Source organism: Lathamus discolor, chromosome 10 (genome assembly GCF_037157495.1).
Source record: "Lathamus discolor isolate bLatDis1 chromosome 10, bLatDis1.hap1, whole genome shotgun sequence".
NCBI lineage: Eukaryota > Metazoa > Chordata > Aves > Psittaciformes > Psittacidae > Lathamus > Lathamus discolor.
In genome coordinates, this window is record NC_088893.1 from 7003658 (window position 1) to 7030135 (window position 26478).

At 50.4% G+C, this 26478-nt stretch overlaps 3 protein-coding genes across 3 annotated transcripts; all 3 read right to left on the minus strand.

The window, feature by feature from the left end:
• Positions 1 to 1114: 1114 nt before the first annotated feature.
• On the minus strand, positions 1115 to 6124 carry LOC136019898 (protocadherin beta-16-like). The gene has a single exon (XM_065690525.1). The coding sequence runs from the start codon at positions 5839 to 5841 to the stop codon at positions 3400 to 3402; it is 2442 nt and encodes an 813-aa protein (XP_065546597.1). The 5' UTR covers positions 5842 to 6124; the 3' UTR covers positions 1115 to 3399.
• Positions 6125 to 9061: 2937 nt separating this feature from the next.
• On the minus strand, positions 9062 to 13037 carry LOC136019901 (protocadherin beta-4-like). Its single transcript, XM_065690528.1, has one exon. The coding sequence runs from the start codon at positions 12929 to 12931 to the stop codon at positions 10490 to 10492; it is 2442 nt and encodes an 813-aa protein (XP_065546600.1). The 5' UTR covers positions 12932 to 13037; the 3' UTR covers positions 9062 to 10489.
• Positions 13038 to 17371: 4334 nt separating this feature from the next.
• LOC136019899 (protocadherin beta-15-like) lies at positions 17372 to 20888 on the minus strand. Its single transcript, XM_065690526.1, has one exon. It carries the CDS (start codon positions 20610 to 20612, stop codon positions 18174 to 18176), a length of 2439 nt encoding a protein of 812 aa, XP_065546598.1. The 5' UTR covers positions 20613 to 20888; the 3' UTR covers positions 17372 to 18173.
• Between the last annotated feature and the right edge of the window lie 5590 nt (positions 20889 to 26478).

A 26478-nucleotide genomic window follows, 5' to 3' on the forward strand; every position in this document is an offset into this window, starting at 1 on the left:
AGGAAGAAGGATGTAATTCGTGACAGTGCCAGGTCTTCATGCAAGTCCAGGTAGGTGACATCATTCTCTCTTCCATTACCCATCAGTGCCATAACTCCATTGTAGAAAGCCACCAAATTGTTCAGGGGCATTAGTTCAGGGGCAGTCGCAACCACATCCTAATATTCCATGACCCTTTGCTCCCTTTCTGGGGGCATCTGCTCAATGATCTTTCTTGACATCAAGGTGAGACTGACTGGCCTGTAGTTCCCTGCCTCTTTATCCCTTTGTTAAAATTTGGGTTATATTTCCTGTTTTTCAGCCACTAGGAACTTCACCCAATTGCCACGAATTCTGAAACATGATGGTTGGCGGCTTGGCCACCTGCATCTCTTCAGCTTCCATGAATTTCTGCATCTTCACGTTCCTTTAGATGGTCTCAAACCTGATCTTCTAAAGCAGGTCATTCATCATTATCAGAGTCTATGCCTTGCCCTTAGTGAGTTGGGCATTGATTCTGGAGCACTTGCCAGTGAAGACTTGAGATATTTCTGGAGAGAAGCTTCTCCCTGGTCGCTGGCGTTGCTCACCAAATGCGCATCTCATGGAGCACCCCCAAACACTTCCAAAGGAACATGGATACCATCTTTGTGACATCCATCTTCTGAAACTTGTACGCCTTTAGTGTCACAAACACTTCGTTCTGGAAAGCCTCACAGTTACCATCTGTAGTTGGAGCTGTCACGAGGGTTGGGAAAGCCACTCTTCCAACATCTATGTTTTGGAGAGGCCTTTTCATATCCAGAGCCTCTGGGACTGTAGGAGTCAGCTTGCCTCAGTCTGGATATAACTCTGCCCCGTCACAGCCATGTGGTCACTACTGAGGAGACCCATAGAGGCTGGCCAGCACCTCCCACTACTTTTCTGAAGGCTCTGCTGGCAACATCTCCCAACTCAAGAAATGTACCCACTCAACTTAACCTCAGCCAAGGCACAACATAGAAACAACACTCCTGGCCCTTTGGAAACTGTGACTGACCTTTCGCAGAAAGGACAGCCCTACAAAGAAGACTAACTCCACACAAAGCATTTGGGTGTTGTCTTTATTTGCTTTTACACACAAGGGTATCCCAAGTTAAAATAGCACAATTTATAATTACAACACAACACAGTGTGAGCGTTTCCCAATATGCCATGCCACACTGCATGCATTCAAACAGTCTGCTCAAATACAGCTTGCAGAGTGGAAGAAGAAAAGACAAAAAGAAGAATGCAAATGCTCTAAGAGAAAAACCAAAAATCATAGCAGGATGTCTTTCCACTCCCATCAAAAAACCTCCAAATTCAGAAACACTTCTGAATTTGAATGACAGGGACAAACACAAAGTCCCTTTTCTGATTTAATCTCAATTCTACCTTCATAAAAAAGCCCCTTGAAGCAACTTGTGGAGCTTCCCTACAAACCACCCCAGGACAAGGAACATCTCACAACTCCATATACTTATCATGAGACAATTCCACTGTGCCAAAAGTCAAGCATGTGGGGCAGAAAAACAGCTTGGCTAAACAGGGAACTCCTTGTGGAGCTCCAGAGGAAAAAGAAATTCAATTATCTCTGGAAGCAAGGTCAGTCTTTCAAGAAGCTTGCAGAGCTGTGGTTCATATATGCAGGGAAAAGGCATGAAAGGCCAAAACATGATCAGAGTTGAAACTGGCCACTGTTGTGAACAACAGGAATGGCTTTTAAAGTAAGTTCATAGCAAGAGAAGTTTGAAAGAAAACATTAGACATGCTTGTGAAAGATGGTAACTCCCTGAGTAACAGGGATGAAGAAAAGAAGCCATTCAGTGCTTTTCTTGCCTCACTTCTTAATTAGTTAGCCCCCAGGGCTGCCCAATCTCCTGAAACAGAGGACAGTCCCCTAAGCTTCCTGGCTTGAAGGTAGTTAATGTTCTTCCAGTCTGCAAGAAGCATATGAGGAAAGACATAGGCAAATACAGACCTGTTGGTCTCACCTCAGCTGCTGGACAAAATATGGAGCTCATGCTGGGTACTAAGGTCACCTGCCTCCTTTCGATTAAGAGAAAGTGGTGGATGTAGATTTTCTGGATTTCAGTGTAAATTGGGCAAGGAGAGGCTGGAGGGCAGCCCTGCAGAAAGGCAGCTGCTGGGGGTGCTGGTGTGCACCAGGCTCAGTAGGAGCCAGCAGTGTGCCCTGGCAGCCAAGAGGGCAAACTGCATCCTGTTGGCATCAAACTGCACAAAATTGAAGCATCATGTAAGGGCCAGCTTCCTAAGGCGAAGTAGAGAGGGAGACGCTGAGCTTTTCTCCCTCATAATCTAGTGATTAAAGCCATGCCAGGGGATGTTTATACATCATATCAGGAAGCATTTCTTTCCTGAAAGGCTGGCCAAACACTGGAACAGGCTTCCTTAGAGAGGTGGTCAATGTCCCAAGCCTGTCTTTAACAGGCATTTGTAAAATGCCATTAAAATCATAGTTTAACTTTGATCAGCCCTGAAAGGATCAAGCAGTAGGACCAGATGATCATTGTAGGTCCCTTCAAATTGAATACTTCTATCCTAGTCTAGTCTGGCCCATAAGATTTTATTCCAACACCATTTGTGCTGCTGTATTTTCCAAGGAATCCCAAGAGACAGATCACCTAAACATCCATTATGGGCCTAGGGAAGACCTTGTGTATTTTTCTGCTCTCCCCTAGAGACAATGAGACTGTTGTACTCAAAGAGTCAAAACATATTTCTTCCTGCTTCACTGGAATCTCAATGGCAGGACTGGAGCAACAGCCTGCTTCAGTGGGAAGCCCTCGTGCAGCATAGGCAGATGCACAACTGCATGGACAGACACTGTCCAGAAGGAAAAACACACACAGCCCCCCATCTCAGACAGAGACATCCAGAACCCAGAGGAGAAAGAGCCCCGCGGTCATATCACATTGTCACACAGTACCCACAATGTCCTTCATATCCTGACCCGTGAGGAGGGCTATGAGAATTTCAGGAAGGTTGCAGTTTGTCGTCCAACTGCGATACTGTGTTGCAACACAGAGGAATTGGTCCACGGTCTTGCCTGCCAGTAAGGGAGCTAAGAATTTAGCTGGCTCCTGGAAATAAAACCACTCTTAAAGCATTTCAGAAATGGCTGTAACAGAGCTGAAACATGCCATTTCCTGAATAAAGGAGCACTAGTCTCTTTTGTTGTTTTGTTAGGTTTGTTTTGTTTTCTTTTAGGGTTTTTTTTTTTTTTTTTTTTGTGGGAGAAGTCAATATTTTTTCTCACTTTGTGGGAAATTGCTAATGCCAACTCCAGATTAACTCTGGAGGCACCAATGCCACACACCCTGGTAGGGAAACCTTTGGGTCATGAGATGTGAAGACTCTGGCTGTGCCGACACCATGCTAGTTAAAGGAGAGACTATTGAACTGTTCTGCAGAATGTAACCCAGGGTTGTCTGGTGCCATGTCCTCAACAGTGAGAGGACCACAGGGGAAATCTTGTTCATTGTTGGTAACCCCACCTGTGGCATGAAGCTGTGGTGGCAGGCTGGGGAGGATGGGCTTCAGGAACTTGAATTCGCTGTTGCCCGAGCCCGTTGTGAGGCTGATCTCATAGCAATAGGCATGGGGCAGGGTCCCTGCAGCAGCTGCATCAGCCAGGCTGCTTTGCAAGTTGCTGGCACCATAAAGCACATGCCCATCCTTCAGCTCCTTTCTCTTGCACACCTTGTGAGTGATGAAGGCTGCTGTGGACACAAGGAAGAGGAGTGAGACGAAGACCAAGGAAATTATTAAATAGATTGTCAGGGAGCTGCCCTCATCCTCCGTGGCCAGGCTGCTGTGTGGTAGGCGCATGTCCGAGAAGTCACTGAGAAGGAGTGCACTCATTGCCGCAGTGGCTGATAGTGGTGGCTGACCATTGTCTCGCACCAGTATGACGAGCTTCTGTTTCACGGCATCTCTCTCTGTCACTGATCTCCTCAGTCGCACCTCCCCACTTTGGACACCCAACACAAACAGTCCAGGATCAGAGGCCCTCAGCAAGTGGTAGGAGAGCCATGAGTTCTGCCCTGAGTCGGCATCGACAGCCACAACTTTGGTGATGAGGTAGCCTGCCTCAGCCGAAATGGGCACCAGCTCACTGGATGCAGGGCTGCTGTCCTGTGAGGGGTACAGCACCAATGGAGCATTGTCATTTTCATCTACCACAACAAGATGGACGGTGACATTGGCAATGAGAGGTGGTGACCCCGCATCAGAGGCACTCACCAAGAACTCGATCTGCCTCACCTGCTCGTAGTCCAGGGGCCGCAGCACAAACACATCCCCATTCTCAGAGTTCACAGAGATGCAGGAGCAGGGAGGCTGCTCTGTAGGGTGAGCTGGGACCAGGGAATAGGTCACCTTGGCATTAGGCCCCATGTCAGCATCTGTGGCAATGACGGCTCCAACAAGCACTGTGGGAACATTGTTCTCACGCACATACATGGTGTACGATGTCTGGTTGAACACAGGTGCATTGTCATTCACATCGGAGATGTCCACTGTGAAGGTCTGGGTGGTTGTGAGAGGAGGTGACCCCGCGTCTGCTGCTGTGACTGTCAGGATGTACCGTGCTGTCTCCTCCCTGTTGAGCGCACTCACAGTCACAAGCTCAAAGTAATTCTTATAGGCTGGCCGCAGGGAGAATGACAGCTGGTTCTCAAGGGCACAGGAGATCTTCCCATTGGAACCAGAATCCCGGTCCTTGACAGTAAACAGGGCGACGACTGTCCCAGGCAATGCATCCTCAGGGATCGGGTTGCTGAATGAATTGACCATCACCTCTGGTGCATTGTCATTCACATCCACCACCTGCACCAACACTCTGCAAATTGTTGAGAGGCCGCCGCCATCTGTGGCCCGCACACTGAACTCATGATTCTCTGCCACCTCAAAGTCCAAAGGCTTCGTGAGTTTAATTTCACCACTCATGGGGTCTATCTCAAATGCTGAGTGGCTCTGGTCTCCTGCTTGGCTGAACTGATAGGAGATGTCCCCATTAACTCCTGCATCCCGATCAGTTGCCACTACCTTGAGAACCATAGAGCCCTCTGGGGTGTTTTCTGAAACCTCCCCAAGATAAAGCTCCTTTGAGAAGGCTGGAGCATTGTCATTTACATCTAGAATGACAATGTGGATTTGAGTGGTCCCAGTCCTAGGTGGAGAGCCCCCATCTATGGCAATGAGATTGAAAGCCATCTCTGCCTGCTCCTCTCTGTCGAGTGGCTTTTCCAGGACCAATTCCACATACTTCTTGCCCTTAATTTGACTCCCAAAATCAATACCAAAATACTTGCTTTCAGGAGCAATGCTGTAAGCCTGGATGCTGTTGCTCCCAACATCCAGGTCCCAAGCCCCCTCCAAAGGGAAACGAGAGCCAGGGTCGCTCCTTTCCAGTATCTTAAGAGTGACCCGTTCCTCCGGGAAAACGGGCGCGTGGTCATTGATGTCCTCCACGGCCACCTCCACACGAAAGAACTGCACGGGGTTTGCCAGGAGGAGCTCGAAGGGCAGCGTGCAGGTAGCGGACTGGCCGCACAGCCCCTCGCGGTCCAGCCTCTCGGCCACGACGAGGCGGCCGGTGCCCGGGTCTAAGCGAAAGTGCTGCCGGCCGTCCTCGGAGAGCAGACGGGCGCGGCGAGCCGAGAGCTGCGCCGGGGCAAGCCCCGCGTCCTCCGCCACGTTGGCTACCACGGAGCCGCTCTCGCTCTCCTCGGCTACGGAGTAGCGGATGGGCTCGGCGCGAGCGTGCGGCAGGGAGAAGAAAGCACAGAGACAGAGCACTTGCCTTGCGGTCTCCATGGCGGGGCGGCGGACAGCCTCCGTGTCGGGGATCACCCGCGCAGTCGTCTGCGGTAAGCGGTGCCCGGCAGCAGCTCTCCGGAACGGTCGGCGTGCGCCCTTCCTCTGTCCGAGTCCGGCTGGCGGCCCGAAGCGCGGCCGCCGTGCTCCGGCAGTGGATGGCGCGGCAACCGCTCTCCTCCTGCTGCCAACCTCTGCCCAGCTCCTCTGCGTTGGGCTGGTCTGCGTTGGGCTGGGCAGAGCCAGCGTGGGCTCCGCCGGCTCCCCTCCCAAAGCCTCTGCGCGTCGCCTTGGCCGGCAGCACCACCCTGCGGCCCAAGGCGGGACTGCGCCCGTCGCCGCCCGCTGCCCGCGCTGGCGGCTTGCCGCACACACGGACCCGTGCGCACATAGGCGGCTGTCGGGCGCTCACCCGCAGCGGCACCCCTCAGCAGGATGCTCGCACACCTCGCAGATGACAGCGGAGCGGGTCAGGAGAGCCGAGAGCCCTGCGGGCCGCTGTTCATCCCTAGGGCTCTGGGCTTCACCGGCAGCTGCCCCGCGAGTTTCTCCGCTGTCCAGAGTCTGCTCCGACGAGGTCACGGTGGAGACCAGTGCACACCCGGGCCACCCCGAGGCTGAATCCGGATACGCAGGAGCAGGGCAGAGGTGGCGCAAGGCGGGGGAGAAGCCGTCCAGTGGGATGATGCCAAGGGTGGCGCTGCTTGCACAGGCACGGGAAGTACCTGAGCCCAGGATTGCTTGCTCACAATGCTTCCTAAAGGGAGTCTTCGACGAGCCCTCAGGAATGCTCAGCAGTACTTGCAGGTTCTCAAGTCCTGGAGAGTCCTTCTCTCATTGGGTAGAAACTGTGATACATCCTGTAGTTGTGCAATGCATCAGACACCTGTCCCATCCAGCTGGAATGACCCGAGAAGCAGTCGTTTTAGGTGGTGCTGGTTCCTTGTGATCTCCGGAGAAGAGACACTCCTACCTTCTCAAATGTCTTTCACAACTCCGTTTCTTACAGGTGTCCTATTGAAGGCAATTAGCATCCATAATCCTATGTCTGTTTGAATGTGGAGAACCCTGACAGAGTAGCTTCAGGCAGGACTCCAGTCAGGCACCGCATGACCGACAGACCCCACTTAAGGAAAAGAGAGAGTACTCCTTTGCCAGTCCTTCAAGCCAGTTTAGAGCTTTCCCGACAGAGAGCAGCTTCTATTCTTTTCCACTGTCCCAAGTAAAGAAATTCTATGTGGACTTACTGCTCACAGGTGGCTTTCTCACCAGTAGCAAGTGGGCGCTCATTATAGGTTCCTTACTTAAAATGAGCTGAATTTCTCCTTCTCCCAAAGGATTTGTGCAATACAACACAGCACAAGATAGCCAAGGTTCATGCCTGAAAGGAAATTGTTGGTGTTGGTGTTGAAAGGTTGGTGTTGGTCTCTTCTTGTAAGAAGTACAGAAAGTGAGAGAATGGTCTCAATCTGTGCCAGGAAGGTCTAGATTGGGTGTTAGGAGATATTTCTTCACCAAATGGGTTGTCAAGCTTTTGCAAACACTTCCCAGGGAAGTGGTTGAGTCATCATCCCTGGACATGGCACTTTGGGGCATGGTTTTGTGGTGTCTTTAGCAGTGTTAATTATTGGACTTGTTTCAGGGATCTTTACCAACTCAAATTATTCTGTTTCACTCAGGATGATTAGTGGAGCCATGCAGAAGGGATAGCTGTAGTCCTCTGCATGTCATAAAATCACAGAATCCTCGAATGGTTTGGTTTGGAAGGGTCTTTAAAGATCATTTAGTTCCAACCTGCCCTGCAATGGGCAGGGAAACATTCCACTAAGTTCCACAAAGCCCTATCCAACCTGACCATACATGGGACATCCATCACTTCTCTGGGTAACCTGTTCCAATGCCTTACCAATCCTGCAAGGAAGAACTTCACCATAATATCTAATGTATATCTACCCACTTCCAGTTTAAAGCCATATCCACTTGTCCTATCACTACATGAACTTGTACGTGCCCTTTAGGAAGGCTGCTCTAAAGCCTCCTTGAGCTTTCTGTTGTCAAGGCGGAACAACTCCAGCTCTCTCAGGGTTTCCTCATAAGAGCATTGCTCCGGCCATCTAATCATCTTTGATGGTCCTTGTCTGGACTCAATCCAACTCACTCAACAGATCCACGTCCTTCTTATCTTGGAAGCACACATTGCTGGGTCAAGTGTAGCTTTGCATCAACCAACACAACTTGTCACTTGGACATTGAGCCATTAACCACAAATCTTTGAGTGCAATCATTCTTCCAATTCCATACCCATTCCAAGTAAATCCATCATATAGATACTTCTCCAGTTTAAGAAGAAGGATGTAATGCGGGACAGAGTCAAGTCTTTGCCAAAGTGCAAGTAGATGACAGCGTTCGGTCTTCCCTTACGGACTAATGCCATGACCCCATTGTGGAAGGCCATCAAATTATTCAGGGACATTAGTGAGACCATGTTGGCAGGCACCAATCACATCCTTACATTCCATGAGCCTTTGCACGCATTCCATGGAGATCTGGTCCATGATCTTGCTGAGCTGTAAGGTGAGACTGATCAGCCTGTAGTTCCTTGGTTCTTTCTCTCTTTGTAAATATGGGGGTATGTTTCCCATTTTTCTGTCACTGGGATCTTATCCTGGCTGACATAACTTCTGAAACATGATGGATAATATATTAACTATTGCATCTCTTCAAGTCCCATGTATTTCTACACCTTTATGTTCCCTTAGCTGGTCTCAAACCTGATCTTCTCTACAGTGGGTTATCATTCTCATAGTCTATTACTTGCCCTTCGTGGCTTGGGCATTGATGCTAAAGCACTTGCCAGTGTAAGCTGAGACATTTCTGGAGAGAAGCATCTCCCTGGTCACTGGTTTTGCTCACCAAATGCCCACCTCATGGAGTTCCCACAAACCCCATAAACACTCCCAAAAGAACAGGGATGCCATCTGTATGACATCCATCTTCTGAAACCTCTACACTTTCAGTGTCACACTTTGTTCTGGAAAGCCGCACAGTTGCCATCTGCAGAAGTCAGGAGAGTAGGGCAGGTCACTCTCCCAACCTCCCTGCTTTGCAGACATCAAAGCAGACCCAGGGTCTCTGGGAAGGAGGAGGCCTGGTATTGATCTGCATATAACTTGCCTTGTCACAGCAAGACAGTCAGTACCGAGGAGACCTGTAGAGGCCTGACAGCAATTCCATGCTCCTTACAACTTTCTTGAAGGCTCTGCTGGCAACATCTCCCAACTCAAGAGCTGTACCCACTCAACCTTAACTTGGCCAAGGGACAACATGGAAAAAACACTCCTGGACCTTTGGAAACTGTGACAGAGCTTTCACAGGAAGGACAGCTCTACAAATGTGACTGGCTCCACACAAAGCATTCAAGTGTTCTCTTTATTTTGCTTTTACACACAAGGGTCTCCCATGTTACAACAGCTCAGCTTATAACTGCAGCACAACATAGCATGAGGGTTTCCCAATATCCTGTGTCATGCTGCTTTCTTTTAAACAATCTTCTCTTAATTACATGTGGGAGTGACATTCCTCCTTAAGAGGAAGAGGCAAGATAGCCTTCAAATGTAGTCACAGAGCAAAGGGAGAAAAGACATAAAGGACAATGCAAATGCTCTAAGAGAAAAACACAGAAAATCATAGCATAACAGCTTTCCACTCCCATCAAGAAACCTCTGAATCCAGGAACAATGACGATACCAAACTCAGAGTTCATTTTCAGATTTGATCTTGATGCTACCTTCAGAAAAAGTTCCTTAAAGCAACTTGTAGAGTTTCCTTACAATCTTCCTTAAGGAACATGTTCTCATAACTCTGTATGGTTGCAGTCTACTAGAAGGCAATTCCACTGTGCCAAAATTCAAGCACGTGGGCCAGAAAATCAGCTTGGCCAAACAGGGGAATTCCTGTGGAGTTCCAAAGGAAAAAAATTGTTCTGCTGCTCTCCCCTACAGACTATGAGATTTTTCTACTAAAAATCCAGAATATCTTTCTTCATGCTGGGCTGGAATTGCAATGGCTGGATGGGAGCATCTGCCTACTTTGATGTGTAGCTCTTGTGCAGCATAAGCAGACGCAACAGCTGTACAGACAGACACAGTGACCAGAAGGAAAAAAATACAGAGCCCACACATCTCAGACAGAGACATGCAGAGAAGAAAGAGCCCTATGATCATACTACATTGTCACACAGTACTCACAATGCCCTTGCTTTCCTGACATATGCATTTGAGTGAAGTCTACACCACCACACAATTGCATTACAGCACAAAGGAATTGGTTCGAAGTGTTGCCTGCCAGCAACTGAGACCAGAATTTACCTGGGGTCCTGGCACTAATCCTAATCCGAAAGCAATTCAGACATGTCTGCAACAGAGCAGAAACATGCGATTTCCTGAATGAGAGAGCTTTAGTTTGTTTTGTTGGATTGGTACATTTTGTTTGGTTGGTTGGTTGGGGTTTTTTGGTAGGTGAAGTCAGTATTTTCTGTCACTGTCTTCATGGGAAGTCACTGATGCCAACTGTAAATACAGATTTACTCTGGAGGTCCTATTGCCACATATCTTAGCATGGATCCCTTCCCGTCTCTGCCAACACCATGCTACTTAAAGGAAAGACTATTGAACTGTTCTGCAGAACACATCCCATGGTTGTCTGGTGCCACGTCCTCTGCAGTGAGAGTGCCACAGGGGAAATCTTGTTCACTGTTGGTAACCCCACCTGTGGCATGAAGCTGTGGTGGCAGGCTGGGGAGGATGGGCTTCAGGAACTTGAACTCGCTGTTGCCTGAGCCTGTTGTGAGGCTGATCTCATAGCAATAGGCATGGGGCAGGGTCCCTGCAGGAGCTGCATCAACCGGGCTGCTCTGTAAGTTGCTGGCACCATAAAGCACATGCCCATCCTTCAGTTCCTTTCTCTTGCACACCTTGTGAGTGATGAAGGCTACTGTGGACACAAGGAAGAGGAGTGAGACAAAACCCAAAGAAATTATTAAATACATTGTCAGGGAGCCGCCTTCATCTTCTGCAGCGAAGTTGCTGTGCGGTAAGCGCACGTCCGAGAAGTCACTGAGCAAGAGAGCACTCAGCGCTGCCGTGGCTGATAGTGGTGGTTGCCCATTGTCTCGCACTAGCACAATCAGCTTCTGCTTCACAGCATCTCTCTCTGTCACTGATCTCCTCAGTCGCACCTCTCCACTTTGGGCACCCACCACAAACAGCCCAGGATCAGAGGCCCTCAGCAGGTGGTAGGAGAGCCATGAGTTCTGCCCTGAGTCGGCATCAACAGCCACAACTTTGGTGATGAGGTAGCCTGCCTCAGCCGAAATGGGCACCAGCTCACTGGATGCAGGGCTGCTGTCCTGTGAGGGGTACAGCACCAATGGAGCATTGTCATTTTCATCTACCACAGCAAGATGGACGGTGACATTGGCAATGAGAGGTGGTGACCCCGCATCAGAGGCACTCACCAAGAACTCGATCTGCCTCACCTGCTCGTAGTCCAGGGGCCGCAGCACAAACACATCCCCATTCTCAGAGTTCACAGAGATGCAGGAGCAGGGAGGCTGCTCTGTAGGGTGGGCTGGGACCAGGGAATAGGTCACCTTGGCATTAGGCCCCATGTCGGCATCTACAGCACCAACAGTCCCAACAAGCACTGTGGGAATATTATTCTCACGTACATACATGGTGTACGATGTCTGGTTAAACACAGGTGCATTGTCATTCACATCGGAGATGTCCACTGTGAAGGTCTGGGTGGTTGTGAGAGGAGGTGACCCCGCGTCTGCTGCTGTGACTTTCAGGATGTACCGTGCTGTCTCCTCCCGGTCCAGTGCACTGACGGTCACAAGCTCAAAGTAATTCTTATAGGCTGGCCGCAGGGAGAATGACAGCTGGTCCTCAAGGGCACAGGAGATCTTCCCATTGGAACCAGAATCCTCATCTTTAACAGTAAAGATGGCAATGACTGTCCCAGGCAATGCATCCTCAGGGATGGGACTGCTGAAGGAACTGACCACCAGCTGCGGTGCATTGTCATTCACATCCACCACCTCCACCAACACTCTGCAAATTGCTGAGAGGCCCCCACCATCAGTGGCCCGCACTCTAAGCTCATAATTCTTTGCTGTCTCAAAGTCCAGAGACTTTGTGAGTTTAATTTCACCACTCATGGGGTCAATCTTGAATGCCGAGTGGCTCTGGCCTCCTGCTTGGCTGAACTGGTAGGAGATGTCCCCATTAACTCCTGCATCACGATCTGATGCTGCTACTCTGAGAACAACAGAGCCCTCTGGGGCATTTTCCAAAACTCGTGTAATGAAAACCTTCTGTGTGAATACGGGAGCGTTGTCATTTACATCTAGAACGACAATGTGGATTTTCGTGGTTCCACTCCTGGGGGGAGAGCCCCCATCTATGGCAATGAGACTGAAATCTATCTCTGCCTGCTCCTCTCTGTCGAGTGGCTTTTCCAAAACGAGTTCAATGTATTTGGCATCCTCAGTTTGAGTTCCAAAGTCAATGCTGAAGTACTCATTTTCGGGAGAGATGCTGTAAGCCTGGATGCTGTTGCTGCCAACATCCAGGTCCTGAGCCCCCTCCAAAGGGAAACGAGAGCCAGGGTTGCTCGTTTCCAGTATCTTAAGAGTGACCCGTTCCTCCGGGAAAACGGGCGCGTGGTCATTGATGTCCTCCACGGCCACCTCCACACGAAAGAACTGCACGGGGTTTGCCAGCAGGAGCTCGAAGGGCAGCGTGCAGGTAGCGGACTGGCCGCACAGCTCCTCGCGGTCCAGCCTCTCGGCCACGACGAGGCGGCCGGTGCCCGGGTCTAAGCGAAAGTGCTGCCGGCCGTCCTCGGAGAGCAGACGGGCGCGGCGAGCCGAGAGCTGCGCCGGGGCAAGCCCCGCGTCCTCCGCCACGTTGGCTACCACGGAGCCGCTCTCGCTCTCCTCGGCTACGGAGTAGCGGATGGGCTCGGCGCGAGCGTGCGGCAGGGAGAAGAAAGCACAGAGACAGAGCACTTGCCTTGCGGTCGCCATGGCGGGGCGGCGGACAGCCTCCGTGTCGGGGATCACCCGCGCAGTCGTCTGCGGTAAGCGGTGCCCGGCAGCAGCTCTCCGGAACGGCCGGCGAGCGCCCTTCCTCTGTCCGAGTCCGGCTGGCTGCCTGAAGCGCGGCCGCCTTGTCGCTGCAGCGGCTGGTACGGGGCCCTGGGTGCCTCCGCTGCCCAGCTCGGCTCTGCCGGGCTGAGTTCTGCTCTGCTCGGCTGGGTTGGGTAGAGCCAGTGGGGGCCCAGGCGACTCCCCTCTCGCAGCTGCTCTTCCCTCGCCTTGGCCGGCAGCACCACCCTGCGGCCCGAGGCGGGACTGCGCCCGTCGCCGCCCGCTGCTCGCGCTGTCGGCTCGCCCCGGCACACGGACCCGCGCGCACACAAGCGGCTACCGGGCGGTCACCCATTTTGCGGCCCCGCTGCAGGGTGCGGGCACACCGCGTCGGGGACGACAGAGCCGGTCAGAAGGGCCGAGAGCCCCGCGGGGCCACCGCTGCATCCCGAGCGCCGGGCATCGCCGGCGCCTGCTCCGCGGCTTCTCTCTCTGCCCAGAGCCCGCCGCTGGCGACGTCCCGGAGGCGAGCCGTGCACAGCGTGGCCGGCCCAAAGGCGAGGTCGACACGCAGGAGAGGGGCAGAGGTGTCGGGAGGCGGGGAAGAATCCGTCCAACGGACCGATGCCGAGGGTGGTTGTGCTGGCAGAGGCACTGGAAGTGCCTGCCCCCAGAATAGTCTCTCTGACCGCTCCTGCCCACCGCAACGCTTCTTAAAGGAAGTCGTTGCTTTTTAAAGGGCGCCTTCGAGGTGGCCTCGGGAATGCTGTTTTCTCACCAGTAGCAAGTGGGTGCTGCCTACAGGTTCCTCATTTACAATGAGCAGAATTTCTTCTTCCACCAAAGGAATTGTGCAACTGAACACAGCAGATGACAACCAACGCTTGTAGCAAAGTTTCAGGAGCTATTGTCTCCCACATCAGAAGTAACAGAACATGAGGAAATGGCTCCATTTTGTGTCAGGGAAGTTTAGCTGTGCATCAACCAACACCACTTGTCACTTAGACACAACCACTAACCACTAATCTTTGAGTGCAATCATCCTTGCAATTCCTTATGCACCAAGTTGTCCATCCATCATATAAATATCTCTCCAGTTTAGGCAGAAGGGTGTCATTTGGACAGTGTCAAATCTTCGCACAAGTCCAGGTACGTAACATAATTACTCTTCCCATATCCAGCAGTGCCACAACCCCATTGTAGAAGGCCACCAAATTAGTCAGAAACTTGAGGCCATGTTGGTGGTGACAAATCACCTCCTTATTTTACATGAGCTTTTCCAGGGAATATGCTCCATGATCTTTCTTTGCATCAAGGTGAGACTCATGGGCCTGTAGTTCTCTGACTCTTTTTCCATTTGTAAAAACTGGGGTTATGTTTCTGATTTTCCAGTCACTATGAACTTCACCCAACTACAAGGAATTCTGAAACATGATGGATAGTGGCTTGGCCGCATGTATCTCTTCAGGTCCCATGAATTACTGCATCTTCATGTTTCTTTAGATGGTCTCAAACCTGATCTTCTATAGCAGGTTATTCATCATTATCAGAGTCCATGACTTGCCCTTAGTGACTTGGGCATTGATTCTGGAGCACTTGCCAGTGAAGACTGAGACATTTCTGGAGAGAAGCTTCTCCCTGGTCGCTGGTTTTGCTCACCAAAAGCACACCTCCTGGAGCTCCACCAAACACTTTCAAAGCAACAGGGATGCCGTCTTTGTGACATTCATCTTCTGAAACTACTACACCTTTAGTGTCACAAACACTTTATGCTGGAGAGCCTCACAGTTGCTATCTGCAGCTGGAGCTGTCAGAAGAGTTGGGAAGGCCACTCTCTTAATATCCATGCCTTGGAGAGGGCCTTGCACAGCCACAGCCTCTGGGAGTCTAGGGGTCATTTTGTCCCAATCTGAATACAACTGGGCCCCGTCCCAGCCAGGTGGTCAGTACTGAGGAGAAATATAGAGGCCTGCCAGCTATTTTATGCTCCCACAGCTTGCCTGAAGTTGCTCTGCTGGCCACATCCCCCACCTCAAGAAATGCACCCAATCACCCTTACCTTAGCCATGGGACAACACAGGGAAAACATTCCTGGCCCTTTAGAATCTGTGACAGAGCTTTCCCAGAAAGAACAGCTCTACAAAGACAACTGGCTTCACACAAAGCGTTTGGATGTTCTCTTTATTTTGTTTTTATACACAAGGGTATCCTGCGTTACAAGAGTACAGTTCATAACTGCAGCACACCACAGTGTGAGGGTTTCCAAATATCCTGTGCAATGTTGCCTTCATTCAAACAGTCCACTATTATACATGGGTGTGACAGTCCTTCTTAAGAGGAAAGGCAAGACAATGCTCAGAGATCACAGAGTGAAAGAAGAAAAGGGAAAAAGGAGAATGCATTTGTCTAATAAAAAACACAGAAAATCATAACAATACATCTTTCTGCTCCCATCAAGAAACGCCTGTATTCAGAAACAACAATAACAAGGCCAAACCCAAAGTCCCTTTTCTGACTTCATCTCAATTCTACCTTCAGAAAAAGTCTCTTGAAGCAACTTACGGATTTTCCCTACAATCCAGCAAAGGACAAGGAACATATTTTCACTACTCTGTACAGTTACAGTCTGTTAGATGGCAACCACACTGTGCCAAGAGTCAAGCTTTTGGGTCGGAAGCCAGCCTGGCCCAACAGGGATCTTCTTGTGTTGCTCCAGAGAAAAAAAGAAATGGTATGACATCTGGAAGCAAGGTCTGATATTGCAGGAAACTTACAGAGCTGTGGTTCATATATGAACAGAGAAGAGCCGAGAGGCCAAAACTCAATCACAGTTGAAACTGGCCAGTGTTGTGTTAGACGACAAGAATGGCTTTTTAAGCATGTTCATAGCAAGAGGAGTTTGAAAGAAAACATTAGACTGGTACTTGTGGAAGATGGTCCCTCCCTGAGTAACAGGGACTAAGGAGTAGAGAAGACGGTGCTTTTCTTACCTCAAGTTTTAAATTAATTGTTAGCCCCCTGGGCTGCCCAGTCCCGTCACAGAGGACAGTCCCCTGATCTTCCTGGCTGGATACTAGCCAATGTTCTTGCAGTCTGCAAGAAGGTCATGAGGAAAGATCTTTCCTCATGAAAGCAACTACAGACCAGTTGGTCTCACCTCAGCTCCTGGACAAAATATGGAGGTCTAAGGTCACCTGCCTCATTGATGAAGAGAAAGGAACAAATGTTTTTCTGGATTTTAGTCTAAACTGGGCAAGCAAAGGCTGGAGGGCAGCCCTGCAGAAAGGCAACTGTTGAGGTTGCTCCTGTGCTCCACAAGCCAGCAGTGTGCCCTTCCAGCCAAGATGACAAACCACATCCTGTGGACATCAAATGCAAGACATAATTATCAGCATTGGTGTGGCCTCACCTTGAGTACTATGTGCTGTGCTGATTCCTCCAATTGAAGAAGCATGTGAGGGTCAGCTTCCTAAGGAGGGGAAGTGGAGAGGGAGGCACTGAGCTCTTTTCCCTCATATCCAGCTACAGGATGCATGGGAACAGTTCAAAGACACACCTGTGGAGGATTTGACTTGATATTATGAGCATTTCTTTCCCAAAAGAGTGGTCAAACACTGGAAGAGGCTTCCTAGAGAGGGGGTCAATGGCCCAAGCCTGTCAGTGCTGAGCAGGCATTTATACAATGCCCTTAAAACATTAACTTTTGGTCAGCCCTGAAGCAGTCAGATAGTTGGAACAGAAGATCATCCAAAATGAAGTACTTTGTCCTGGGTTCAGCAGTAGCAGTCAGTGTTCTCCTTCTTAATAGCTGGTGCAGTGTTGTGTTCTTGACTTTCAGCCTGGGAAGAATGCTGATAACAGCAATGTTTTTAATTGTTGCTAAGTAATGTTTACTCCGACCAAGGACTTTCTCAGTCTCATGCTCTGCTAGGGAGGAGGCGAAGCCAGGAGGAAGCAGAGACAGGACATCTGACCCAAAATGAGCCTCTAGCCAAAGGGGTATTCCATACCACAGCACATCATGTCCAGTAAATAAGCTGAGGAGAGTTAACCAAAAGGCCCAGATCACTGCTTGGGTTGGGCTGAGTATCTGTTGGCAGGTGGTGAGCAATTCTATTCTCTCCCCTTGTTATTTCCCTTATCATTATTATTATTGGTGGTAGCAGTAGTATTTTTGTGTTATACCTTAGTTACTGGACTGTTCTTATCTCAACCTGTGGGAGCTGCATTCTTTCAGTTCTCCTCCCCATCCCTCCAGGAGTGGAGGGAGAAAGAAAGGAGGGAGTGAGCTAGCGAGAGGCTGCATGGTTCTGAGCTGCCAGCTGGACTTAAACCACGACATACTTCTAGTATATCCTAGTCTAGCCTTGCCTGGTCTGGTCTAGTCCATTATGTTTTATCCCAACACCATTTGTGCTGCTGTATTCCCTGTGCAATCTCAAGGAGACAGCCCACCCAACCACCCCTTATGGGCCAATGGAAGACCTCAAGTGTTTTACTGCTCTCCCTTAATGAAAAGAAGACTGATGCACTCAAAAGGTCAAAACATTTTCTGCTTCACTGAAATGATGTGCAATGGCTGGATGTGCGCAACTACCTGCTGTGATGTGTAGACCTTGTGCAGCCTAAGCAGACACACAACCACTGTATGGACAGACTCAGTGCCCAGAAGGAAAGACACACAGAGCCCTCCCATCTGAGACAGAGAAATTTAGAACCCAGAGGAGAAAAAGCCATGTACTCACACCACATCGTCACACAGTGCTCAAACCATCCTTGCTTTCCTGACACACAAGAAGGGCTATGTGCATTTCAGTGAGGTTGTAGTTTGCCTGACCATACCATTGTGTTACAGCACAGAGGAATTTTCCACGGTCTTGCCTGCCAGCAACTGAGATGAGATCATAGCTGGGGTCATGGAACTAAAACCATTCTCAAAGCATTTCAGAACTATTTTCACCTCTGTAAAAGATGTGAAACATGCTGTTTCCTAAATGAGGCAGCCTCAGTTTCTTTTGTTGGGTTTTATTCTGTCAGAGAAGTCAATATTATTCCTCACTTTGTAGGAAGTCACTGATGCCAACTGTAAATACAGATTTACTCTAGAGGTCCCACTACCACATGTCCTAGCAAGGATCCTTACTGTCATTAGATGTGAAGCATCTGTGCCAACAACATGCTAGTTAAAAGAAAGACTATTGAACTGCTCTGCAGAAAGCATCCCAGCATTGTCTGGTTCCACGTCCCCTGAAGTACCAGGGCCACAGGAAAAATCTTGTTTATTGTTGGTAACCCCATCTGTGGCATGGAGCTGTGGTGGCAGGCTGGGAAGGATGGGCTTCATGAACTTGAACTCGCTGTTGCCTGAGCCCGTTGTGAGGCTGATCTCATAGCAATAGGCATGGGGCAGGGTCCCTGCAGCAGCCGCATCAGCCAGGCTGGTCTGCAAGTTGCTGGCACCATAAAGCACATGCCCATCCTTCAGTTCCTTTCTCTTGCACACCTTGTGAGTGATGAAGGCTGCTGTGGACACGAGGAAGAGGAGTGAGATGAAGACCAAGGAAATTATTAAATACATCGTCAGGGAGCTGCCCTCATCCTCTGTGACCAGGCTGCTGTGTGGCAGGCGCACATCCGAGAAGTCACTGAGAAGAAGTACGCTCAGTGCTGCAGTGGCTGACAGTGGTGGCTGACCATTGTCTCGCACCAGTATGACGAGCTTCTGCTTCACAGCATCTCTCTCAGTCACTGATCTCCTCAGTCGCACCTCCCCACTTTGGGCACCCACTGCAAACAGCCCAGGATCAGAGGCCCTCAGCAGGTGGTAGGAGAGCCATGAGTTCTGCCCTGAGTCAGCATCAACGGCCACCACTTTGGTGATGAGGTAGCCTGCCTCAGCCGAAATGGGCACCAGCTCACTGGATGCAGGGCTGCTGTCCTGTGAGGGGTACAGCACCAGTGGAGCATTGTCATTCTCGTCTACAACAACAAGGCAGATGGTGACATTGACACTGAGAGGAGGTGACCCCGCATCAGAGGCACTCACCAAGAACTCGATCTGCCTCACCTGCTCATAGTCCAGGGGCCGCAGCACAAACACATCCCCATTCTCAGAGTTCACAGAGATGCAGGAGCAGGGAGGCTGCTCTGTAGGGTGAGCTGCGACCAGGGAATAGGTCACCTTGGCATTAGGCCCCATGTCGGCATCTACAGCACCAACAGTCCCAACAAGCACTGTAGGAACATTGTTCTCATGCACATACATGGTGTACGATGTCTGGTTGAACACAGGTGCATTGTCATTCACATCGGAGATGTCCACTGTGAAGGTCTGGGTGGTTGTGAGAGGAGGTGACCCCGCGTCTGCTGCTGTGACTGTCAGGATGTACCATGCCGTCTCCTCTCTATCCAGCGCACTCACAGTCACAAGCTCAAAGTAATTCTTATAGGCAGCCCGCAGGGAGAATGACAGCTGGTCCTCAAGGGCACAGGAGATCTTCCCATTGGCACCAGAATCCCGGTCCCTGGCAGTAAAGAGGGCGACCACTGTCCCAGGCAATGCATTCTCAGGGATGGGGCTGCTGAAGGAACTGACCACCAGCTCCGGCGCATTGTCATTCACATCCACCACCTCCACCAACACTCTGCAAATTGCTGAGAGGCCCCCACCATCAGTGGCCTGAACACTGAGCTCATGATTCTCTGTCACCTCAAAGTCCAGAGACTTTGTGAGTTTAATTTCACCACTCATGGGGTCTATCATGAATGATGAGTAGCTCTGGTCTGCTTGGATGAACTGATAGGAGATGTCCCCATTAACTCCTGCATCACTATCAGTTGCCACTACTCTGAGAACCACAGAGCCCTCTGGGGCGTTTTCCAAAATCTGCACAACATAAAGCTCCTGTGAGAAGATGGGAGAGTTGTCATTTACATCTAGAACGACAATGTGGATTTGTGTGGTTCCACTCCTATGTGGAGAGCCCCCATCTATGGCAATGAGATTGAAAGCCATCTCTGCCTGCTCCTCTCTGTCAAGCGGCTTTTCCAAGACCAATTCTACATACTTCTTGCCCTTAATCTGACTCCCAAAAGCGACACTAAAGTACTCGTTGTCAGGAGAGATCCTATAAGCCTGGATGGTGTTGCTCCCAACATCCAGGTCCCGAGCCCCCTGCAGAGGGAAACGGGAGCCAGGGTCGCTCCTTTCCAGTATCTTAAGAGTGACCCGTTCCTCCGGGAAAACGGGCGCGTGGTCATTGATGTCCTCCACGGCCACCTCCACACGAAAGAACTGCACGGGGTTTGCCAGCAGGAGCTCGAAGGGCAGCGTGCAGGTAGCGGACTGGCCGCACAGCCCCTCGCGGTCCAGCCTCTCGGCCACGACGAGGCGGCCGGTGCCCGGGTCTAAGCGAAAGTGCTGCCGGCCGTCCTCGGAGAGCAGACGGGCGCGGCGAGCCGAGAGCTGCGCCGGGGCGAGCCCCGCGTCCTCCGCCACGTTGGCTACCACGGAGCCGCTCTCGCTCTCCTCGGCTACGGAGTAGCGGATGGGCTCGGCGCGAGCGTGCGGCAGGGAGAAGAAAGCACAGAGACAGAGCACTTGCCTTGCGGTCGCCATGGCGGGGCGGCGGACAGCCTCCGTGTCGGGGATCACCCGCGCAGTCGTCTGCGGTAAGCGGTGCCCGGCAGCAGCTCTCCGGAACGGCCGGCGAGCGCCCTTCCTCTGTCCGAGTCCGGCTGGCGGCCCGGAGCGCTGCCGCCGTATTCCGGCAGTCGATGGAACGGGACTCTGGTAGCCTCCGCTGCCCAGCTCGGCTCTGCCAGGCTGGTCTGGGCTCTGCTGGTCTGGGTTCTGCTGTGCTCGGCGGGGTTGGTAGAGCCAGTGGGGGCCCAGGCGACTCCCCTCTCGCAGCTGCTCTCCGTCGCCTTGGCCGGCAGCACCACCCTGCGGCCCGAGGCGGGACTGCGCCCGTCGCCGCCCGCTGCTCGCGCTGTCGGCTCGCCCCGGCACACGGACCCGCGCGCACACAAGCGGCTACCGGGCGGTCACCCATTTTGCGGCCCCGCTGCAGGGTGCGGGCACACCGCGTCGGGGACGACAGAGCCGGTCAGAAGGGCCGAGAGCCCCGCGGGGCCACCGCTGCATCCCGAGCGCCGGGCATCGCCGGCGCCTGCTCCGCGGCTTCTCTCTCTGCCCAGAGTCCGCCGCTGGCGACGTCCCGGAGGCGAGCCGTGCACAGCGTGGCCGCCCAAAAGGCGAGGTCGGACACGCAGTAGCGGGGCAGAATCCGTCCAAAGAGCCGATGCTGAGGGTGGTTGTGCTTGCAGAGGCACGGAAAGTGCCTGCCCCTGGGGTAGTCTCTCTGACTGCTCCTGCCCACCCTAATGCTTCTTAAAGAATGCGCCCTTTAAGGACGCCTCCGAAGAGCCAGCGGGGAAAGCAGTGTATGAAGGTTCTCAGGTGCTGGAAAGAGGCTTTCGTCCTCTCACTCTGTAACAGCCGTGATAATACCTCTACTGAAGCAGTGCATCAGACACACCTGGCCCATCCAGCTGGAACGACCCGAGAAGCAGCAGTTTTACACCAGGAGGTGCTGATTCCTCGTGATCTCCGGAAGAGAGGCACACCGACTTTCTCAAATGTCTTTCGCAACTCCGTTTATTACAGCTGTCACTGTTGGAGGAGATTAGCATCCATAATCCTACATCCCCTTAGATGCGGAGAACCCTGAGCAGAGTAGCTTCATGCAGGACTCCAGACACGCACTGCTTGCCCGATAGACCACACTCGGGGAAAAGAGTACCCCCTGACAGCTTTTCAAGCCAGTTTAGAGTTTTCCTGCCAGATGACAGTTTGTTTTCATTCCACTTTCCCAGGTAAACAAGTTCCTATGGCGACTGATTCTCACCAGTAACAAGTGGGTGCTGCCTGCGGGTTCCTCTCTTACAATGAGTTGAGTTTCTTCTTCCACCAAAGGATTAGTGCAACAGAACACAGCAGATGACAGCCAAGGCCAGTGCCCGAAAGGAGGTTGTAATGAGGGTGTGGTCAGTTTCTTGCAAGTAAGAAATGACAGAACGTGAGACAACAGCCTCAGTTTGTGCCAGGAAGGTCTAGACTGGATGTTAAGAGACACTTCTTCACTAAAAGGGCTGTCAAGTGTTGGCACAGGCTTCTTAAGAAAGTGGTGGAGTCACCATACCTGGACATTTCACTTTTGGATATGGTTTTGTGGTCCACTTGGCAGTGTTATGTAACCATTGGACTCAATGGTCTCAAGGATCTATTCCATCTCAGATGATTCTATGTTTCTGCTCAGGCTGACTGGATAGCAGAGTCTTTGCTCAGCACTTTATATCAGGGCCTTCTAGAAGGCATGGCTGTAGTCCACTGCATTTCATAGAATGAAGAAATCTCTGAATGGTTTGGCTTCAAAGGGACTTTAAAGCTCATCTAGTTCCAACCCTCTGTCATGGCCAGGAACACATTCTGCTTATTGTGGTTGCTCAAAGCCACATCCAACCGGGCAATGGGTGTGACATCAAACCACTTGCTCCAGTCCATCACAAGCCTCACAGGGAAGAACTTCTTCCTAAAATCTAATCTTTATTTACCCTCTTTCAATATAAAGCCATTACCAGTTGTCCTACCACTAGACGCTCTTATACTCCTCCTTTTGGAAGGCTGCTCTAAAGCCACCTTGAACCCTCGCTTCTCCAGGCTGAACAACCCCAACTCTCCCGTCGTTTTCTCACAGGACCAGTGCTCCACTCATCTGATCATCTTCGTGACACTCCTGTTGACTCACTCCAGCAGAACTATACCATTAATATGTAGTCAGCCTAAGATCTGGAAGCATGCCTTGCCAGGTCACATTTAGCTTTGCATCAACCAACACAACTTGTCACTTGGACATTGAGCCATTAACCACAAATCTTTGAGTGCAATCATTCTTCCAATTCCATACCCATTCCAAGTAAATCCATCATATAGATACTTCTCCAGTTTAAGGAGAAGGATGTAATGTGGGACAGAGTCAAGTCTTTGCCAAAGTGCAAGTAGATGACAGCATTCGGTCTTCCCTTACGGACTAATGCCATGACCCCATTGTGGAAGGCCATCAAATTGTTCAGGGACATTAGTGAGACCATGTTGGCAGGCATCAATCACATCTTCACATTCCATGAGCCTTTGCATGCATTCCATGGAGATCTGGTCCATGATCTTGCTGAGCTGTAAGGTGAGACTGATCAGCCTGTAGTTCCTTGGTTCTTTCTCTCTTTGTAAATATGGGGGTATGTTTCCCATTTTTCTGTCACTGGGATCTTATCCTGGCTGACATGACTTCTGAAACATGACGGATAATATATTAACTATTTCATCTCTTCAAGTCCTGTGTATTCCTGCATCTTAGTGGGTTGTCATCATTCCTGCATACAGTGGGTTGTCATCATTCCCCCAGTACACAACTTGCCCTCTGTGGCTTGGGAGATGAGGCTGGAGCACTTGCCAGTAAAGACTGAGACATTTACGGAGAGAAGCCTCTCCCTGATTGCTGTTCTTTCTCACCAAATGTTCACCTCTTGGTGCTGCCCAAAACGCTTCCAAAAGAACAGGGATGCCACCTTTGTGACAGCCATCTTCTGAAACTCCTACAACTTCAGCGTCACAAACACTTTGTTCTGAAAAGGATTACAGTTGCCATCTGCAGCTGGAGCTGTCAGGGCAGGTCACTCTCCGCAACTCCCTGCTTTGCAGACACCAAGGCAGACCCAGGGTCTCTAGGAAGGCAGAGGACAGGTCTCCCCAATCTGCATGTAACTGTGCCACATCATAGCAAGACAGTCAGTACCAAGGAGACCCATAGAGGTCTGCCAGCAATTCCCTGCTCCCTACAACTTTCCTGAAGGTTCTGCCAGCAACACCTCCCAGCTCAAGAACTGTGCCCACTCAACCTTACCTCAGTCAAGGGACATGTGAAAAATACTCCTGGCTCTTTGGAATCTAGGAGAAAGCTTTTCCAGAAAGAACAGCTCTACAGTGACTAATCGCTCCACACAAAGCATCTGGATGTTCTCTTTATTTTGCTTTTACACGTAAGAATCACATTACAAAAGCATAGTTTATAACTGCAGCACAACACACCGTGAGGGCTTCCAAATATCCCATACCATACTGCCTTCATTCAAACAGTCTGCTATTATACACGGGTGAGAGAATCCTTCTTAAAAGGAAGATACAATATGACACTCAGAGTTCAAAGAAAAGAGGAAAAGGCAAAAAGGAGAATGCAATTGTCTAATAAAAACCACAGAAAATCATAATAGTACATCTTTCCACTCCCATCAAGAAATGCCTGCATTCAGAAACAACAATAACAAGGCCAAACCCAAAGTCCCTTTTCTGACTTCATCTCAATTCTACCTTCAGAAAAAGTCCCTTGAATCAACTTGGGGAGTTTCCCTACAATCTAACCCAGGGCAAGGAACACGTTCTCACAACTCTGTTTGATTATAGTCTACAAGCAGGCAATTCCATGTGCCAAAAGTCAAGCTTTTGGGTCGGAAGACCAGCTCAGCCGAACAGGAAACTCTTTGTGAAGCTCCAGAGTCAAAAGAAATGGTATCGCATCTGGAAGCAAGGTCTGGCATTGCAGGTAGCTTACAGAGCTGTCATTCATATACACACGGAGAAGACAAGAGAGGCCAAAACTGCATTACAGTTGGAACTGGCCAGTGTTGTTTTAGGTGAGAACGGCATTTTTAAGTACATTTACAGCAACTGAAGGTCAAAAGAAAACATTAGACTGGTACTTGTGGAAAGTGATCCCTTCCTGAGTTAACAGGGACTAAGAAGAAGCCATTCAGCGCTTTCCTTGTCTCAAGTTTAAACTTAATCGTTAGCCCCCAGGGCTGCCCAGACCCCTGAGCTTTTTGACTAGCAGCTAGCCAATGTCCTTCCCGTCTGCAAGAGGGGCACGAGGAAAGACACGCAACTACAGACCTGTTGGTCTCACCAACAGGTGAGAAAACAGCTCCTGGAAAACATATGGAGAAGATCATACTGGGTACAAAGGTCACCTGCCTCATTGATGAAGAGAAGGGGACGGATGTAGCTTTTCTGGATTTTAGTCGAAGTTGAGCAAGCAAAGGATGGAGGGCAGCCCTGAAGAAAGGCAGCTGCCGGAGGTACTGGTGGGCTGCAGGCTCAATAGGAGCCAGCAGTGTGCTCTGGCAGCCACGATGACAAACTTCCTGTTGGCATCAAAACCAGCACAGCCAGGGGCTCACAGGACTTGATTATCCCCCTGCATTCAGCATGGGTGAGGCCCCACCTTGAGTACTGTGTACTCTGCTGGGTGCCACAATTTAAACAGCATGTGAGGGTCAGCTTCCTAAAGAAGGGAGGTAGAGAGGGAGGCAATGAGCTCTTCTCCATTATATCCAGTAATAGTGGGTAAGGTTTAAAGACACACCAGTGGAGGAACAGACTTGATACTAGGAAGCATTTCTTTCCTGAAAGGGTGGCCAAACACTGGAACAGGCTTCCTAGGGAAGTGGTTGATGACCCAAGCCTGTCAGTGTTTAAGAGGCACTGTACAATGTCATTAGGAACATGCTTGAACTTCCAGTAAGCCCAGAAGTGGTCAGGCAGTTGGACCAGATGATCATTGTGGGTCCATTCAAAATGAAATATTTGTAGTTGAGCCTGGTCCACTACAATTTATCGAAATACCATTTGTGCTGCTGTATTCTCCAGGCAATCCCAAGGAGATAGCCCATCCCATCACTCCTTATGGGCAAATGGAAGACCTCATTATCCCTTAAAGACAATGAGACTGCTGTACTCAAAAGGTCAAAACAACTTTCTTTCTCCTTTGGTAGAATGGTGTGCGAAGGCTGGATATGCGCAACTGCCTGATTTGATATCTAGACCTTGAGCAGCATAGGCAGGCACTCAACTGAGATACTGACAAAGTGACCAGCAGAAAAAACACACAGAGCCCACCAAACTCAGAGGGAAGCAGAACCGAAAGGAGAAGGAGCCCCACACTCACACCACATGGTTACATGGTACAATGTCCTTGCTTTCATGACTCGTGCGTTTCAGTGAGGTTGTAGTCTGTCTGTCCAACTGTGTCATTGCATTACAGCACAAAGGAATTAGTCCATAGTCTTGCTGCCAGCAACTGAGACAACAAATTAACTAAGCTCCTGGAACAAATCTCAATCTCAAAACATTAAAGCAATAGCTGTAACAGAGCTAGAACAGTCGATTTCCTGAGTGAGGGAGCTTTAGTTGCTTTGTTAAGTTTTGTTAATTTTGTTGTAGAAGTGAATACTTTTTCTCACCTGTTCTTTGGGAGAAATCAATGACGACAATTGCAAAGGCAGATTAACTCTGGAGGCACCATTGACACATGTCTGAGCTGGAATCCTTTCCTGTCATGAGACATTAAACCTCTGTCTCTGCAAACACCATG

What these genes read in the sequence shown, in the direction of transcription:
- LOC136019901 (XM_065690528.1), bottom strand. Translation starts at nt 12,931, where the DNA reads ATGGCGACCGCAAGGCAAGTGCTCTGTCTCTGTGCTTTCTTCTCCCTG.
- LOC136019898 (XM_065690525.1), bottom strand. Translation starts at nt 5,841, where the DNA reads ATGGAGACCGCAAGGCAAGTGCTCTGTCTCTGTGCTTTCTTCTCCCTG.
- LOC136019899 (XM_065690526.1), bottom strand. Translation starts at nt 20,612, where the DNA reads ATGGCGACCGCAAGGCAAGTGCTCTGTCTCTGTGCTTTCTTCTCCCTG.